The sequence below is a fragment of the Parambassis ranga genome, chromosome 16 (assembly GCF_900634625.1).
Source record: "Parambassis ranga chromosome 16, fParRan2.1, whole genome shotgun sequence".
In the NCBI taxonomy this organism is placed as follows: domain Eukaryota; kingdom Metazoa; phylum Chordata; class Actinopteri; family Ambassidae; genus Parambassis; species Parambassis ranga.
In genome coordinates, this window is record NC_041036.1 from 1,140,031 (window position 1) to 1,155,524 (window position 15,494).

At 50.5% G+C, this 15,494-nt stretch overlaps 3 protein-coding genes across 12 annotated transcripts in view; all 3 read left to right on the forward strand.

Annotated features, from left to right (window-relative positions):
* Positions 1–3,026, forward strand: part of dyrk1b (dual-specificity tyrosine-(Y)-phosphorylation regulated kinase 1B) — a 30,097-nt gene extending 27,071 nt beyond the window's left edge. For all 4 annotated transcript variants that reach the window (XM_028424994.1, XM_028424992.1, XM_028424993.1 and 1 more), the window contains exons 11-13: positions 128–310; positions 997–1,100; positions 1,354–3,026. In XM_028424994.1, coding sequence (XP_028280795.1) covers positions 128–310; positions 997–1,100; positions 1,354–1,869 — 803 coding nt within the window. In that variant the 3' untranslated portion in view covers positions 1,870–3,026. The remainder of the gene's footprint in view (positions 1–127; positions 311–996; positions 1,101–1,353) is intronic.
* Positions 3,027–4,195: 1,169 nt separating this feature from the next.
* On the forward strand, positions 4,196–8,016 carry ppox (protoporphyrinogen oxidase). Of its 4 annotated transcripts, none has more exons than XM_028425471.1 (14): positions 4,211–4,316; positions 4,745–4,839; positions 4,909–4,999; positions 5,156–5,290; positions 5,390–5,505; positions 5,594–5,726; positions 5,871–6,015; positions 6,105–6,298; positions 6,375–6,438; positions 6,584–6,705; positions 6,797–6,910; positions 7,255–7,404; positions 7,485–7,527; positions 7,617–8,016. In XM_028425471.1, the coding sequence occupies exons 3-14, from the start codon at positions 4,916–4,918 to the stop codon at positions 7,742–7,744; spliced, it is 1,428 nt and encodes a 475-aa protein (XP_028281272.1). In that variant the 5' UTR covers positions 4,211–4,316; positions 4,745–4,839; positions 4,909–4,915; the 3' UTR covers positions 7,745–8,016. The 4 variants fall into 4 exon arrangements, with proteins under 4 accessions (XP_028281271.1, XP_028281272.1, XP_028281274.1 ...); XM_028425473.1 differs by having other exon boundaries at positions 4,221–4,316; positions 4,748–4,839; XM_028425470.1 differs by lacking the exon at positions 4,745–4,839 and having other exon boundaries at positions 4,196–4,316.
* Positions 8,017–10,181: 2,165 nt separating this feature from the next.
* The window catches only part of paqr6 (progestin and adipoQ receptor family member VI), a 15,820-nt gene continuing 10,507 nt past the window's right edge, over positions 10,182–15,494 (forward strand). The window contains exon 1 of one of the 4 annotated variants that reach the window (XM_028424967.1): positions 10,182–10,435. In XM_028424967.1, coding sequence (XP_028280768.1) covers positions 10,375–10,435 — 61 coding nt within the window. In that variant the 5' untranslated portion in view covers positions 10,182–10,374. Of the gene's footprint in view, positions 10,436–10,576; positions 10,809–12,359; positions 12,499–15,079 lie in introns of those variants that run through there. The other 3 variants (XM_028424970.1, XM_028424969.1, XM_028424968.1) reach the window with 3 other exon arrangements.

Below are 15,494 nucleotides of genomic sequence, written 5' to 3' on the forward strand. Positions count from 1 at the left end.
AATGGCGCCCCCTGCCTGAGATGAGGCATAACTTAAAAAAAAAAAAGAGAGATAGAGAGAGTGAGTCACTGGCAGAGTGGTAGCTGTCAGTGTCAGTGTCTTGATGGTCCTGTGTGTCCTCTTGCAGACCTGATCCTGCGCATGCTGGACTACGACCCTAAAAGCCGCATCACACCATTCTACGCCCTGCAGCACAATTTCTTCAAGAAAACAACAGATGAAGGAACCAACACCAGTTCATCTACATCCACCTCTCCAGCCATGGACCACTCCCATTCAACGTCCACTACTAGCTCTGTTTCTAGCTCTGGTAAAGTAGTCAGCACTCGCTCTACCGGCCTCTGTCCACACCCAAAAGAAACAGGAAGACACTCGTTTAACACACATTTACACACAGCTGCTATGAACATGTTGTACCCAGATGTTCAGGAGGAGAGGGGACACGACACAAACTTAAACCTTCTTAACCCAGATGCTACCAAAGTCTGGAACCCTTTGGCCTCAGTGACAGAGACGTGAAAACAACCCACGCACTTTAACATTCAGCACGGACACTGTCCTAGCCTGCATCCATTGCAGCTATCAGAGTTTAGGCTCATTGATTGGTCTTCTCTCATTCACACCCAGAACGTTTTCACCTTCCTGCTGTATGGATGATCAGTATTTATGAGCTTCTACCTGAGAAATCCCCTCTGTTCCCCGCCTGTTGATGGTGTCTGTTGATGGGACTATAAATAGAGCTGAACATGCAGCTGCTTTACACCGGTCACTCCTTCTGGTGACGTACAGCTGCTGAAGCAGCACCGGAGCTCAGTCTGAGCTGCGGCTCCCTGACAGTCCAGCAGTGACTTCAGAGGACCGGCAGGCTGATTCCTGTCTGTCAGGCTGCACAAACTCCATCAGTGGATATAAACAGCCGCTGTACCAGCAGGATGAATAATGAATGAAGGCTGTTTGTCAGAGTGTGGCTCTAACGTGGCTCTGGTTTGTTTCCAGGTGGCTCCAGTGGTTCTTCCAATGACAACCGCAACTACCGCTACAGTAACCGCTACTACAACTCTGCTGTAACGCATTCAGACTATGAGATGACCAGCCCTCAGGTACACACAGCACCACACGGCAAACTGAAAAGATAACGACTGACATGCATCCATTCATCTGAGGGATGATCTGATCAGCAGTGTTAACTTTCTTCACCGTTGTTGTGTGTTGCTCCCCTGGCGGTGCTGTTGTCACCTTGTTGGCTCTGTTTCTTTTCACACTGTGATAAAACAGGAAGTACATCATCAGAGCGTGACGTTAGCCATGCACCTTTTGTCTGGGTTAACAGCAGCCTCTCTTCTCCTCCGTCAGGCTCCCTCCCAGCAGCAGATGAGGATGTGGCCAGGCAGTGAAGGTGGAGGTGGGGGTCAGGACCCAGCATACACCCAGTTGCTGCTCCACAAGCCGGCTGCCTCCCAACAACACCAGCGCCACTTCTTGGACCCACCCCATCACCCCCACCCGACTTACTCTCACCACGGTAACGGTGGGCGTGGCCTGAGGCAGGGCGGACAGACGGGCATTGGTGGAGGGGGGGGCCAGCAGGGATCCTCGCCCCAGATGAGTGACAGCATGGACGTGGGCGTGTCCCTAGGCCTGCACCACCTGGGGGCGGTGTCTTCCATGGAGGCCTCTCAGTTTGGTTCTGCATCTCTGCCCCTCGCTCTGCCAATCGGACTGTCAGCCTTCCGGACTCGGACGGCCCCTACCGCCCCAGGGCAACAAGCCCCGCCCCCTGAGGACTACTACCCTGCCTCCAACAACAATAACCCCGCTGCGGGGGGCAGAGGGAGGCCGGACTCAGATGAGGGGCCAGCCAACTCTTGATAAAACCTGAACCATGCCCTAAAGCCATACAATTTTAACTACAACTACTACAACTACACACATACAGCCAGAGTTCAGAGACAAAGAGGTGAACTTTGTGCTGAAGGAGACAGTTTGTACTGCATGAGAGGAGGAGGAGGAAGGAGGAGGATGCTGGGAAAACTCTCCTTTGATCCTGTTTTAATTTGTTGTCTTTGTTGCGACTGTAATTGGATCGGAATGATTGTGACAAGTTTGTTTTTATTAATATTATTGTTGATTAATATTATTTTATTTTTCTTGGGTTTGAGGAGTTGTGTGTTCACTTTGGTTGTTGTTGAAGTCTGGAGAGGAGGAGGAGGATGAGGAGGGAAGAGAGGGGAGCCATGTTTTTACTTTACTGCACACAGTGGCTGTGAGTGAAGGAGAGCACAGAGTGTCAGGCTCACACTGAGAGTGTACGAACACAGCAGCACTTAGAGATGAGCAGTACACACATACACACACACACACACACACACACACTAGCCTTGGTTCCCTTGGACTTGGGGAAGTCCACCAGCCTGCTTGCTGAGATCAGATCAGAATGTGGTCACAATCAAACCAACAGAAACTCATTTCAACACATGGTCTTCACTAAGAGGCACCATGTTATGTCTAATATGTGTGTGTGTGTGTGTGTGTGTGTGTGTTTGTACGTACTGCTGCATCAAGAAGACAGAAACGTGTCTGAAAGGGAGAAATGTGAACACTCACGGATTCTCTCTCCTGCCTGGTAACTCCTCCCTCCGCCGCTCTCCGCCTGCCTGAGACCCGAGTACAGAGAGCGAGAAGGAGGTGGAGGGAGATGAAGATGACTGCTGATGACACTCGCAGGGATCTCCTCCTCGTCATCCTCTCCCTCTCCTCCCCCCCGCTCTCTTCTTCTTCCTCTCCTCCTTCTCCTGTTGTGTTTCTCCTCCAGACGGCTCCTCCTCTCTGTGCTGCTATCACCATGACAACTGGTCCGGATTGCTGCTAAAGATCCAACACAGATCAATAAAGAAATAAAAAGAAATAGAAACAGAAATAAAAAAAAAACTTTTTAACCCTTCTGCTTAAGAGAAAAGGATAAAATAAGAACCACTGCATCTCAATGTATTTATTACTATTTAACAAGAAAAACAAACTGAAAGTAACCCCTTTTTCTGCTCTTCTTTGTTTGGTTGCCTTCTTTCTGCAGGTGAGCTCTGATTGGCTATTGTAACAGTGACAGTAACTGGTGACATGGGAATGCCACCGGTTGTGGGGGTTGGGAGGAGGGGAAGGGTTGGGGGAAAATAAAAGTTGGATATATAATAAGAATAAAGAGTATACTTTTGCACACCAAAGTCAAACAAACACCAGATCTGCCCTTTTCTTCCTACTAATCTGACCCACACCTCATCAAAGGAGCCGCCACGTAAAAAGTCCACAAGAACAAACCACCCACAGGTCCGATCAGCTGATCCACACACTGCTTTGTCCCACAATGTTTCCTCAAATGTTCCCCGAGAAGCTCCGTCCTGAAAGGGTTGTTACAGGAAGTCACTGCTGTATGTTTTGTGTTCTTTGCACACAGTGAACCCAGGTTGTCTAAAGGCCGTCAGGATGCTGTGAATATTGTTTTTTTTTTAGGTGATTTAGATGCAACAGGAAGTAGTTCAGGTTCTGGTGACAAAAAAACTTAGTGGTGCATCTTGATATTGTCTCATACGGGTGCTAAATCTGGCACAACGGAGCCTCTCAGAGCTTCACACTAAACCCAACAGTCTACTCTGTGTGTGTGTGTGTGGCCACCATTTTTAATTTACTGTTAAATGTTGGTGCTGTTTACTAATTACGTTTTGTCAGGGGATTCTGAACAACTTCAAGATTTTATCAAGCGTTAAAAACACGTTGGGGAAAGAGAATATTATGGTCAAAATCACTCCAGATATGTTCGAATAAATACGGTCCCCACTCCGCGGCAGCAGGTGGCGGCAGAGAGCCGCCGGGATTGACTTCTAAAACCCGGAAATGTGCAGCAATTTAGCACTTCCGGTCTGCTCGTTCTGAAATTGGCGGGTTTTTCTGAGTACGTCTTTAGCAGCAGCTATAGCAGGTGACTACATACGTCATCAAGGCGTCGAAGTTTTTAGTAATGTAGCGTTCAAGTCCGCTGTGACGTCGTAATCTTGCGACAGTGTTGTAGTTCGTTTACAGCGTAGCATTTTATGATCGTATTTAGGCTTCAGGAATCATACAGTGGCGTTCATCTGTGGACGGAACGAATCTTTAAAGTATCGTGAAGTTTTCTGTTCGCCACAGATCTTATTTTTAATCCAAAAAGTAATGAAACGATCTCATTGGCTCGTTGCAGAGATCGTGTGCGTCATTTCCTCTGCACGTCCAAACTGAGCGCACACCAAACACAAGAACGACTCAGCGGGTCTGCGTCACGTCTGAAGGTAACTCATGACAGTTTGTGCCGAATATTGTGAAGTCGTGTCCAGATCAGTGTGTGTGTCTGTGTGTGTGTCTGTGTGTGTGTGTGTTAGTCATTAAGTCATCACAGCAGGATTGTAACTGAGCTGCAGTAGTTTTAACCACTCCTGCTGCAGCTCTGTCTGTTATGGGTGAATTTATTTTAAGTAATCTGTCAGCTGTTTAAAATAAAAAGCGGAAGTGTTAGTGGTTTTATGATTAAGATGTGTGTCATTGTTGTCTTTTGAGGTAGTTGTGGTTGTGCTGCTCTGTACGCTCACAGTGTGTCTGAGTCACTGCCTGAGTTAAATAACTGTCAGCAAGTCGGCACCTGACAGCATCACTGATGTGCACCGCTTTGTTTAAGATTTACTTTATTATTGTTTATGTTGTTTTTAACAACATCTTTCAGCAGACTGTCAGTCTGAAGCTCGCCTCCTGCCTGTTGTCATGGCCCCCCCGCCGGCCTGAAACGGTTTTCCATATCATCATCACCAGCAGGCCGTGGTCAGCGGACACACCCTGCCACGCTGTGCCGCCCTGATTCTGTCCTCATGGTGTCCTCTGTGTTCACAGACAGCAAATGACAACAGTTGCAGTCCTTGGAGGAGGGATCGGGGGTCTGGCTGCCTCTTACTACCTGTGCAAGAACCCCCAGGTTACCAAGGTACACACACACACAGACACACACACACAGGTTTACTGGTGGCTTCACTAGTCCTGGAGGACATTCACAGTACAAACCCAGTCAGCAGGTTCTCTGTAGGACCCGTCTGTCTTCACATTAGAGAGTGACGTCTCTGTGGGCTGTGTTTCTGGTCAGGTGATCGTTTTGGAGTCCAGCAGCCGCTTCGGGGGTTGGCTCTGGTCCACTCGGAGGTCGGACGGGGCCATCTTTGAACATGGACCCAGGGGGATCCGACCTGCTGGGGCTGTAGGACGCAACACGCTCAACATGGTGAGTGTGTGTGTGAAGCCGATGATGAAGGTTCACGTTGACGCAAACACTGCAGCCAAACCTGAAACTGTGTGTGGACACTGGTGGGTCTGTGTCCAGGTGGAGGACCTGGGTCTGAGCGGGGAGATCCTGCCTGTCACCTACAGCGACGTGGCCTCTAAAAACAGATACCTTTATGTGAACGGGCGGCTGTGCAGGATGCCCTCAGGGATCAGGTGAGGCGGTGCTGCTGACGGACGTCCTGCTGTCCCGCTGTCCTGGGTGTAACAGCTGTGTCTCTCTTCCTGTCTTTCTGTCCTGCAGTGGAATAGTGAGGACAGTCTCGCCCTTCTCTCGTCCAATCCTGCTCAGCATGCTCTCTGAGATATTTGTGAAAAAAAGCAAACAGGAAGACGAGTCCATCCATTCGTTTGTCTCCCGGAGGCTGGGAGCGGAGGTGAGGACATGTCTCAGGACTCTGTGTCATTCAGGGAGAACACCGGGTTCATGTCCAAACACAGCTGGTGTGTTTGTTAGATTGTGTTGCTGGATGTGTGTGTCTGTCCTCACTGACTGTGTTGTGTCTCCTGTGTGTGTGTAGCTGGCAGACATCGCTGTGGACAGCCTGTGTCGCGGCGTGTTTGCAGGTGACTGCAGGAAGTTGAGCATCCGCTCCTGTTTCCCTCCGCTCTACAAGGCAGAGCAGCACAGAGGGTCCCTGACTCTGGGGCTGCTGCTGGGCTCAGGTACCCTGCAGCTCCGGCTCGTGTTGTTGGGGTGTTTGTGTGTTCGATGTGTTGTCTCTGATCTGTGTGTTCCTTTTGAAAACCGCCAGGGCCCTCTGCTGTGGTCCCGCCCGGCGCTCTGGCTCAGAGGTCTGTGAAGGAGTCATGGGCACAGTGGTCCCTGAAGAGGGGGGTGGAGTCCTTCCCAGAATGCATCACTGAATACCTCCAGCAGAGCGGGAGAGTGCAGCTCCACAGAGACGCAGCCGTTACACAGATCCAGCCCTCGGCCTCTGGGTGGAAGGTCAGCTGGATGTGGGTTTGGACGTTTCAGTTGTGTGTTTTCCCACCATTACTAACCTGTGTAACTGTGTGTGTAGATCCGGTTGGAGGGTGATGGAGTCGTATCAGCTGATCACGTCATCGCTGCACTGCCTGCTAAAGGTGAGACGCTGTGACATAAACGACCTTTAAAGCGCCACAGATTGTAAACGTGATTTATTGTAACATGAGGTTGAAGCTGGTTTTATTTGTTCCGACTTTCCTGACCTGTCTCTAACGCACTCTAACCTCTGCTGTGTGTCCTCAGCCCTGAGCTCAGTGCTGCCCCCCTCTTGTCAGCCTCTGATCCAGCAGCTGCAGGACATCTCCACGGTGACCGTTGCCGTGGTGAACCTGGAGTATGATGGCGACTCTCTGCTGCCTGTCGTGGTGAGAATACACGAATACACAGCAATAATAACACATCGTACATATAAGACTGTGGCTCAGTGTGTGTGTGTGTGTGTGTGTGTGTTTGCAGGGTTTTGGCCACCTTCTTCCTTCATCAGAGGATCCAGGTTTACTCGGAATTGTTTATGACTCTGTTGCCTTCCCTCAACAGAACAAACCGAACGGACAGACGACTAGATTGACGGTACACAAACACACACACACAGGTCCAGATTCCTTTGTAGTCTAAAATAATCTCCGGGCAAAGCTTTCGTAGTTTGACGGATGTTTACATGCGGCTTTTGTACGCGACCCGGATTCTGTCCCTGTGAACCTTCGCCTAGCTGCTTTTACGTTCAGACCTAAGTAAGATTTCAGTGAATCCGGCTCAACCCACCTCCGAGCGGTGGATCTTGAATCAGAATCCATCCAGCTAGAGTGGGATTCAGGTCGTTTTTTTTTTTTGAACGGGGAAGATTGTGGTGCTGTATTCACGCTGTGTGGTTTGTCGTCATCGTGTGTGTGTGTGTCTGTGTGTGTGTGGTGTAGGTGATGATGGGTGGCGCCTGGTTTCAGGAAGCGTTCGGGTCTCCTGAAGCAGTAACAGAGGAGCGTCTTTTAGCCAGAGCCACGGAGGCGGTGCAGCGCCACCTGGGGATCAGTGCGGCCCCCTGCTGGAGTAAAGTGGCATTACACCAGGTCTGACAGCAGTCAGTGTTCACGGTGAGGCAGGAGGAGCGCTGCATGTTGTAACGGTGCTGAAATGTTCCTTCTTTCAGGACTGCATCCCTCAGTACCACCTGGGACACTTCAGCAGAGTGGGTGAGTGGCACACAGGTGTTACACCGACGTGTGTGTGTGTGTGTGTGTGTGGAAGCATAGTTCACAGCTGTGATTGTCCTCCCTTTCAGAGTCCATGCGTGCCTTCATCAGGAAGAACGACCTGGCGCTGTCTCTGATTGGCGCCTCGTACGACGGCGTGTCGGTGAATGATGTCATCTTCAGTGGACGGACGGCCGTCCAGGAGCTGCTGAGCTGAAGTTTACAGACACGAGGAGCTGAAGTGATTTAATTTAATACAGTCTGTATCATATTGTTTAAATTCATTAGAGTTTGTGCGTCATCTGAGCCGACGTGTCGTATTTTATATATTTAAATACTGGGCGATGTTTAGAAAACTTGAGGAGGAATTGATTATAAACTCAGAACACACTACAATGTAACAGTTTAGTGCCTTAAACCTTGATCTTCTTTCCTGCGTTGTTGATCAGTGATCATGAATGTCAGAAAATGTGACCAGATGTAAGCTAGTAACCACTTTCATTGTTTAAGTTAAAACAAATAAAGCATTTGCAGTAAAAACATAAAGTCCTGTCCTCCTCAGCACCCAGCAGGACGCCATGATGGACTCAGCAGTCACATGACCAACACTCAGAGAGTCTCGGTCTGACCTGCAGCTGGTTTCTGTCTGAGTACCTGAGTGATTCTGCACACTGACTGCAGACAGGATGGAGCTGACCAATGAGAACCCGCAGGCTGGTCATGTGACAGCAGGTTGGGTTTTTCTTTGCTGTTCTCTTGCAGTTGGGTGGTGTCGCCACTAGAGTGCAGCATTCAGCAGCTTAAACCTCCATCACCTCTTCACCCAGCGCCAACCAAGGTGTGCTCAGGCCCCATCTGACAGCTGCTGCTTCATCCTCATCATCATCGTCCCCTGATCAGGTCAGTGTGCTGCGTCTGTCGTTCCTCAGCATCAGGGGCTGCGCCAGAAACAGCTTTGCTTGTTTTTTAATGAAGTTTTACTTCAAGATTCAAGAAGTTTATTGTCAAATGCACTTTACAGTCACACTGAGCAATGAAATTCTTACTTTGCGAGTTCCCTTCATATGACTTCATACAACTAAACTAAGACACTGTGCATCTGTAGAAGTTGCTGAGGAGTTTGGAGGATAATCCAAATGTCCTCAGCTTCCTGAGAAAGAGGAGTCTCTGTTGAGCCTCCTTGATGATCCCAGGGGAGACCCTCACTGATGTGGGTACCGAGGAGTTTGAAGGTTTTCACCCTCTCTACCTGGGCCTCGTGGATGTAGAGTGGGGCGTGCTGGTCTCTCCTCTTCCTTGGGTCAATAATCATCTCCTTAGTCTTCTCAGTGTTTAAGGACAGATTATTTTCCTGCACCAGGACATCGGCCTGATGACGGTTGTGTCGTCAGCAAACTTGACGATGGACGTGTTACTCTGGGAGGGGACGCAGTCGTAGGTGAAGAGCGTGAACAGCAGTGGACTGAGCATGCAGCCTTGGGGGGTTCCTATGTTCTCGTGTTGAGATTTTTCCAAAAGTCAAAATATTCTCTGTTGGGTCAGGTCGTTATTTGGTGTTCACTGTACTCAGCAGACTGTAAACCTGCAGAAACACACACAGGACATGCATGGAGAAGCGTTGTGTCTGCAGGTTTTGGATTTTGTCGCCCCCCCCCCGTCCTTCAGAGGAATGTGTGGGTCGGTGGGCCTGTGTGTGAGGACTTCAGGACAGAAGACACACTCCACCTGTCAGCTGTTTTTGTCCTGTGCGACTTTTTTTCTTTATTTCTGGTGGCACCCGGCTGAGGGTTTCCTGATTCGGGTTTTATGTTTGGATCCAAATAATGTTTATTATTTAAACTGATGATCCTGAACGTTAAAGTCCTGAACACGGACATGGATGGATGTTGCCGCCTGTCGGCTCATGGAGGCGCCAGCTGCCTGTTTGGGACCTCTGCACACTTCCTAAATGTTTCCCAGTTACATCACCGTTTCCATGGCGACGGTCCCATCTCACACACACAGAACAGAAAGAACCTCAGTGCGTGTGTGCGGCGTCCTGTCGACCTCCCTGCGCTGCTTCCTGTTAACTCTCTGAACTCCAAACTTTGCCAGTGTGTTCTCCTCACACACACACTCCATGTCTGCAGGCAGAGTGTGTGTGTGTGTGTCTGTGTGTGTGTGTGTGTGTGTGTGTGTGTGTGTGTGTGTGTGTGTGTGTGTGTGTGTGTGTGTGTGTGTGTGTGTGTGTGTGTGTGTGCAGAATCACTCAGGTATTCAGACAGAAACCAGCTGCAGGTCAGACAGAGACTCTCTGAGTGTTGGTCATGTGACTGCTGCTCACAGTGACTCCATCATGGCGTCCTGCTGGCTGCTGTGTTTGGTTCTTGTTTATTTTTTGGCTGGTTGTTTTGGTGACCTCACTCTGATCGCCCCCCCCCCCCTGAAGCTGCAGGTCCTCAGAGACCCTCACAGCTCCGTTCACTCTGACATGTCCCTCTGCTGATCAGTAATCGATCATCTGACTCCCTGAGTCTGAACCTGAGTGACCTCCCGCTTCAAACCGGGTCTCCGTGTGCCATTCTTCTCCCCCTGTGTTCCCCTCAGTCCCAGGCGCGGTGCCCACTGCCCAGTCACACACAACCACCAATCCCCTGGCAGCAGAGCCCGTGCCACCAGCAGAAGACGGCTGGCACCGGCGCCGCTCCGGTTTTTTCTCTTTTTTCTGCTGGGTAAGGGGGTTGGGAAACCTCACTGACCCAGAGCTCTGTGCGCCGCTGAGGCTGCGGGGCTGCGGGGAGCGGACGCATGAAGGATGATCGCTTTCACCAGACCAGACCCCGTTAGTTAGACCTGTTCAGTCTGAGAATGGCTATGCAGGGCTCCGTGCTCGCGCTGGGGAAGTGCCTCGCCTGCCTGGAGTTCATGCGTGAGTTTGTCTTTTTGCGCATTTTCTGTCATTTTTGTGCGTAAAATGTGCGGAGTCGTTGTGAGGCTGCGGCTCCTCTGTGCTGATGGTGAAAAAGTTTCTTTCTCCGCCACATCCAACGGAAAACCCGCCTCGGCCCTGAGAGGGGGTGAGGGAGGGGAGGGATCCAGCAGTGTTTTCATTCGGTTACAGCAGGAATGTGCAGAGGGAGAGGAAGAGAGCGAGGGCCGGGCCCGGCCGGGGACCTCTGATGGAAGTGTAGAGCCTCTGTTCCCAGAAAGCGGCTCCTTCTCCGGGTTCCCGCCTCCGTCTCTCCCCTCTGCGCGCTCCGGAACCAGCTCAGAGGGTCCGCCCGGGTTTCTGCGCGTCCTGCGTGAGTTTGTCCGCAGTTTTTTGTGTTTTTGCTCCTGTTTGTAAGAACCGTCTCTGCACCCCCCCCCCCTCTTTGGTAAAGACCCTCTGGGGGTTTTGCTCTTGGACGTCGCTGCCTTTTAAGGGAACTCGACCCGTTTTAGTCGAAAGAGGAAAAAACTGAAAACTAAAAATTCTGTTGTGGCGCAATTTGACCGCAGAGAAGTTTCAGGTTGATGTTCAGCAGCCACTGAGTGACGTCACTAAACTACAGGCTGATTTAACCACTTTAAACTACCACAACACAAGTTTCATTGAGTCCAATAGACTGTAAAAAGTTTGAAACAGTTTTTAAACCTCCAGAATGTTTGTGGTTTGTTCTGGAGTTTGTCTGGAGTTTGTTCTGGAGTTTGTTCTGGAGTTTGTCTGGAGTTTGTTCTGGGGTTTGTTTGGAGTTTGTCTGGAGTTTGTCTGGAGTTTGTTTGGAGTTTGTTCTGGGGTTTGTTTGGAGTTTGTTTGGAGTTTGTTTGGAGTTCTGGAGGTCATGATGTCCTCTGCAGATGTGAGGTCGTGTCTTCAGGAGCTGCGTCAGGTTCGAGCTCTGGGTCCATTCTGTCGGCTCGGGCTGGATGTTTGTCCCTCGCAGAGTTAAACAGGACGTCCTCTCTGCTCTCAGCTCGGTCATGTGACGGACTGTGACCTCCCTGACAGTTCACATCCTGCTGATGAGCAGTCACTGCATGATGGCGACAGTCACAGCCTCGCCCCAGTTTTACTCCACGGAGGGGCCACACATGTAACTTTCAGCCATTAAATCCATGTGAAGTCTGATCGAGCTTGTTTTTAGTCGCATTACCATGAGTGACCACAGCGACGAGGAGGCAGCAACGATCAGAGGCTGCAGGAAGTTCTTCGATATTATTGTTATAAATGTATTTCCGTCAAACTCTTCAAAGAGGCGGAGCTAAAAGACTGTTAGCATGCTGCTAATGGCAGCTGATTGGTCGGTTCAGATATGTCTCTGTAGGGGCTCTGCTGCTGGCTGATGTGTCCAATCAGAATGAAGGATGCTGGGAAGTGGCTCGTTTTACATTTGGCACAAAACTCTAAACACAGAGCTGCATCTGAAGTTTTAATGTCTTATGTCAAAACATGAAACATGTGAACTCTGCAGTTCTCAGCTCTGCAGTCTTCAGAGCGCCCCCTATGGAGCAGGAGGTTCAGACAGCGGCGTCAAAACAAACCTCTGAAAACACATTTCAGTCACAAAGGAAGCAGCCTGTGTTAGACTGGAAAGTTACTTTAGTCATTTTATCTGATTTAAAGCTGCATCAGCTCCCTCTCCCGGTGGTTCGGTTCGGTTCGGTCTTTTGTCGTCCCATCAGTACCGCGCGCTCCTTCACTGCTCTTACACACATGGCTCGTGTTATTGTTGCTCCTGCGATCCACGTGAGGACAAAGCAGCGCGTTCTACTGGCTCGTGTGGGATAAACAGGAGGAGGAGGAGGAGGAGGAGGAAGAAGAAGAAGAAGAGGAGGAGGAGGAGGAAGAGGAAGAAGAAGAAGAAGAGGAGGAGGAGGAGGAGGAGGAGGAAGAAGAAGCTGAAGCTGCGGACCTTATACAATCAAACAGCGAGAGACGCCCAGGCTTCAGACGGAGCGGTGTTCGGCGTCTTCCCCGCAGGCTGACGGTCCACATGCCGGAGGGTCGCGGTGAGTGGTCGCGGCGTGACGTGGAGGAGATGCCCCCCCCCCCCTCCTCCTCGCGCGGTCCGTGGGCTCATTGTTGAGGCGAAGTTTTCTTGACTCTGTTGTTTGTGTGAAGCTGCTTCGCTCACCGTGTGTGTCTGTGTGTGTGTGTGTCTGTCTGTGTGTGTGTGTGTGTCTGTGTGTGTGTTTGGAAAAGTTTGGAGGAGCAGGAAATGAAAACACGCACGAGGCGCAGACAGACTCCAGGTTATCCTGAGAATGAGCCGCATGTGACTCGCGTGTTTTTCCTGCTGCTTCCTGTGTGTGTGTGTGTGTGTGTGTGTGTGTGTGTGTGTGTGTGTGTGTGGATTTTCCACTGTGTAATAAGTCCATCCTATAAACACAGACATGTTATTTGAATCCCAGGCTGTGAGGAGTCCCTCTCTCTGTGTCTCTGTGTCTCTGGGACCTGCTGACAGATGATCTGAGCTCAGACTTGTTTCGGGTCTTTGTTTGTGTGTTTATTCAATACAAAGTGTCATGTTGTGTTCTGGTGGACAGCCGGCCTGCAGGGGGCTCCCTGTGAGGATGACACACACCTCGGAGCATGTGTAGGGGGGTCTGTGGAGCCTCTGGAGCTCTCCTTCTCCCAGAGGATCACATGTATGGAGGCCTGGGCGTGAATTTTGCAGCAGTTTTTGGCGTTTTCTGACCCTCCTACAAAACTTTTCACGCCTCGCATACTTTAACCAACTCATCTGAAATTCACTGTGTCCACTCAGGACGCCATAGGGAATAGATGTATTCTGATGATACAGTCATAGCGCCACCTTCTGGCAGCAGGAAAAGTCTCCTGTATGTTTTTTGGTGACGGGCGGCGAAGCTTTAAAACAGCCTGACAGTGAACAGATGAATGTCTTTGTTGTGTCTGTTCCACGACAGTTTGTCAGGTTTGGGATGAAGAGAGGTGGAGAGGTCTGCAGAACCAGAACCAGAACCAGAACCAGAGCCTGAGTGTCTGTAGCTAAAAAAAATGTCCTGTTCATGGTGCGGCTGCTCTGTGGTTAAACATTTGCCGTCCTCACTTTTTTGTGTGTGTTGAAAAAGTGGCATAAAACACAAGGAGGGTTGAACCGGGCCTGCGGCGTGCTGATTGGTCCGAACCTGTGGTGGTTCGGCGGCGAGCTGGTAGCTTGGATCCTGGCGGGCAATGGGATCTGGTTTGACTGTAGTTCTGGAAAGTCCGGTTTGTGCGGCGCCCTCGGTTGCTCAGCAGCAGCGGCGGGTGCAGCAGGTGGAGGCACAATACTCACCGAACCTGTAGCTGCTGATTGTTGTTGTCTCTGTGCGGGCAGGTCTCAGCACGACACCGGAATGTTCTATAGCTTAACCTACAAGACCAAAAGTATGTGGACACCCGGCGCCTCCATGTTCCTGCTTCCTGTGCTGTGTCTGATGAGGTCAGGACACGTGTGTGTTTGAACGGTTAGGAACATGTCCATCAAATGTCAGAATACACTGATTGATTAATCATTGACAATCAATCAATAGTACAAACAACAGCTGCAGCTGCATCACAACCACACACAGCACACGGCGTCCTGTTACTTCTGGCCAGACGTGTGGGCGACATGTTCTCTGCATAGAGTTGTTATTGTCAGGCTGATAAAGACGTGCATTGATGGAGAGGTCACATGACCACGTGGCGAGGAGGAGAGGTGGGGGCTGGATGTCAGCTGTCAGGAGGAAAAACAGGAAGTGAAGTGAAGTGTGGGTGCAGCGTGGAGGGGAGCAGAGATTAAGATTAAAGTTAGATTAGAAACATCCTGAAGATCGTTTATGACGGGGTTAAATCCACAGTGTTGTTTCCATCATCAGAGCAACCTGCTCCTGGTCTAAGGGGGGGGGGGGGGGACTCACTCCTTCCAGGCCGGCCTCAGAGAGGAGGAGGAGGAGGAGGAGGAGGAGGAGGAGGAGGAGTCAGCCTGTGAAGCATGAGTTCTTATTTTACATGTGATGAAGAGCTCTTTGACTCTAACGGTTTGTTGAGCTGCTGCTCTGAGTGACCGCTGCTCACATCATGGCGTCCATCATGGCGTCCATCATGGCGTCCTGCTTGTTGCTGAGGAGTGCAGAGTGTTTTGTTTTGTTGTTGAACCATCAGACTCTTCTAAGTCATGAACTAAAGCAGTGCGATGTGTCCAGTGTCTGTTAAAGCAGCGTCACATGAATCCAGATTCCACGCTGCAGTGAACGCAGCACGTTTGTTGTTGTTGTTGTGGTTGTTGTTGACACAGGCTGTAGTTTTGTGTGTCTGCTGTGGGGAATACAGGTTTTGATTCAGTGTGCATGTTTGCTGCATGTTCCTCCTCCTCTGTGTGTGTGCGTCTGTGAGTGTGTGTGTGTCTGTGAGTGTGTGTGTGTGTTGCCTCTGTTCCGTCCAGTGCAGTGTGTAGCGCTCAGCCTTTGGCCTCTGGACTCTCCAGCCTTTCTGCTCCACAAAGCTCACTTTGTCAGTGTTAATCGGTCGGGGCGTGCAGCTGGGGCGCAGCGAGCGGCGGCCCCGCTCCACGCTCCTGCATGGTGCTGCGAGACATCAGAGGCAGGAGAGAGGCGTCAGGGAGTGTTTTATCTGAGGAGCGGTGATAAGATGAGCGGAGCGGTTCATCTGATCGTGCGTGAACTTCGTGTTTCTCGTGGCGTTTAACGGGACGCTGCGGCGCGACAGAGCCGGGCTGACTTCACATCAGTGTCTGCCTCAAGACACTGAAGAGCTCCCACAATGAGGGATTGTTCTCAGTGCTGGTGTCACACAACTCGTCACCCTGCAGGAGAATCTGGAACACACACACACACACACACACACACACTCACTCAGGAATACAATGATGAAATCATTCGTCTGTATCTTTGAGTCTGTGGTGACATTTCCAGAGAGCAGAGTGGAACCATGTGTGGACAGTGTTTGTGTAATTACTGTCAGCACCAGAAGGGGGAGACAAAATCCCTGAAATTCAGTC

Coding starts and splice junctions, on each gene's coding strand:
- ppox (XM_028425470.1), top strand. CDS start 4,916: ATGACAACAGTTGCAGTCCTTGGAGGAGGGATCGGGGGTCTGGCTGCC. Junction 6,706..6,796: donor ACTCTCTGCTGCCTGTCGTG/GTGAGAATACAC, acceptor GTGTGTTTGCAG/GGTTTTGGCCACCTTCTTCC. Junction 7,528..7,616: donor GGGACACTTCAGCAGAGTGG/GTGAGTGGCACA, acceptor CCTCCCTTTCAG/AGTCCATGCGTGCCTTCATC.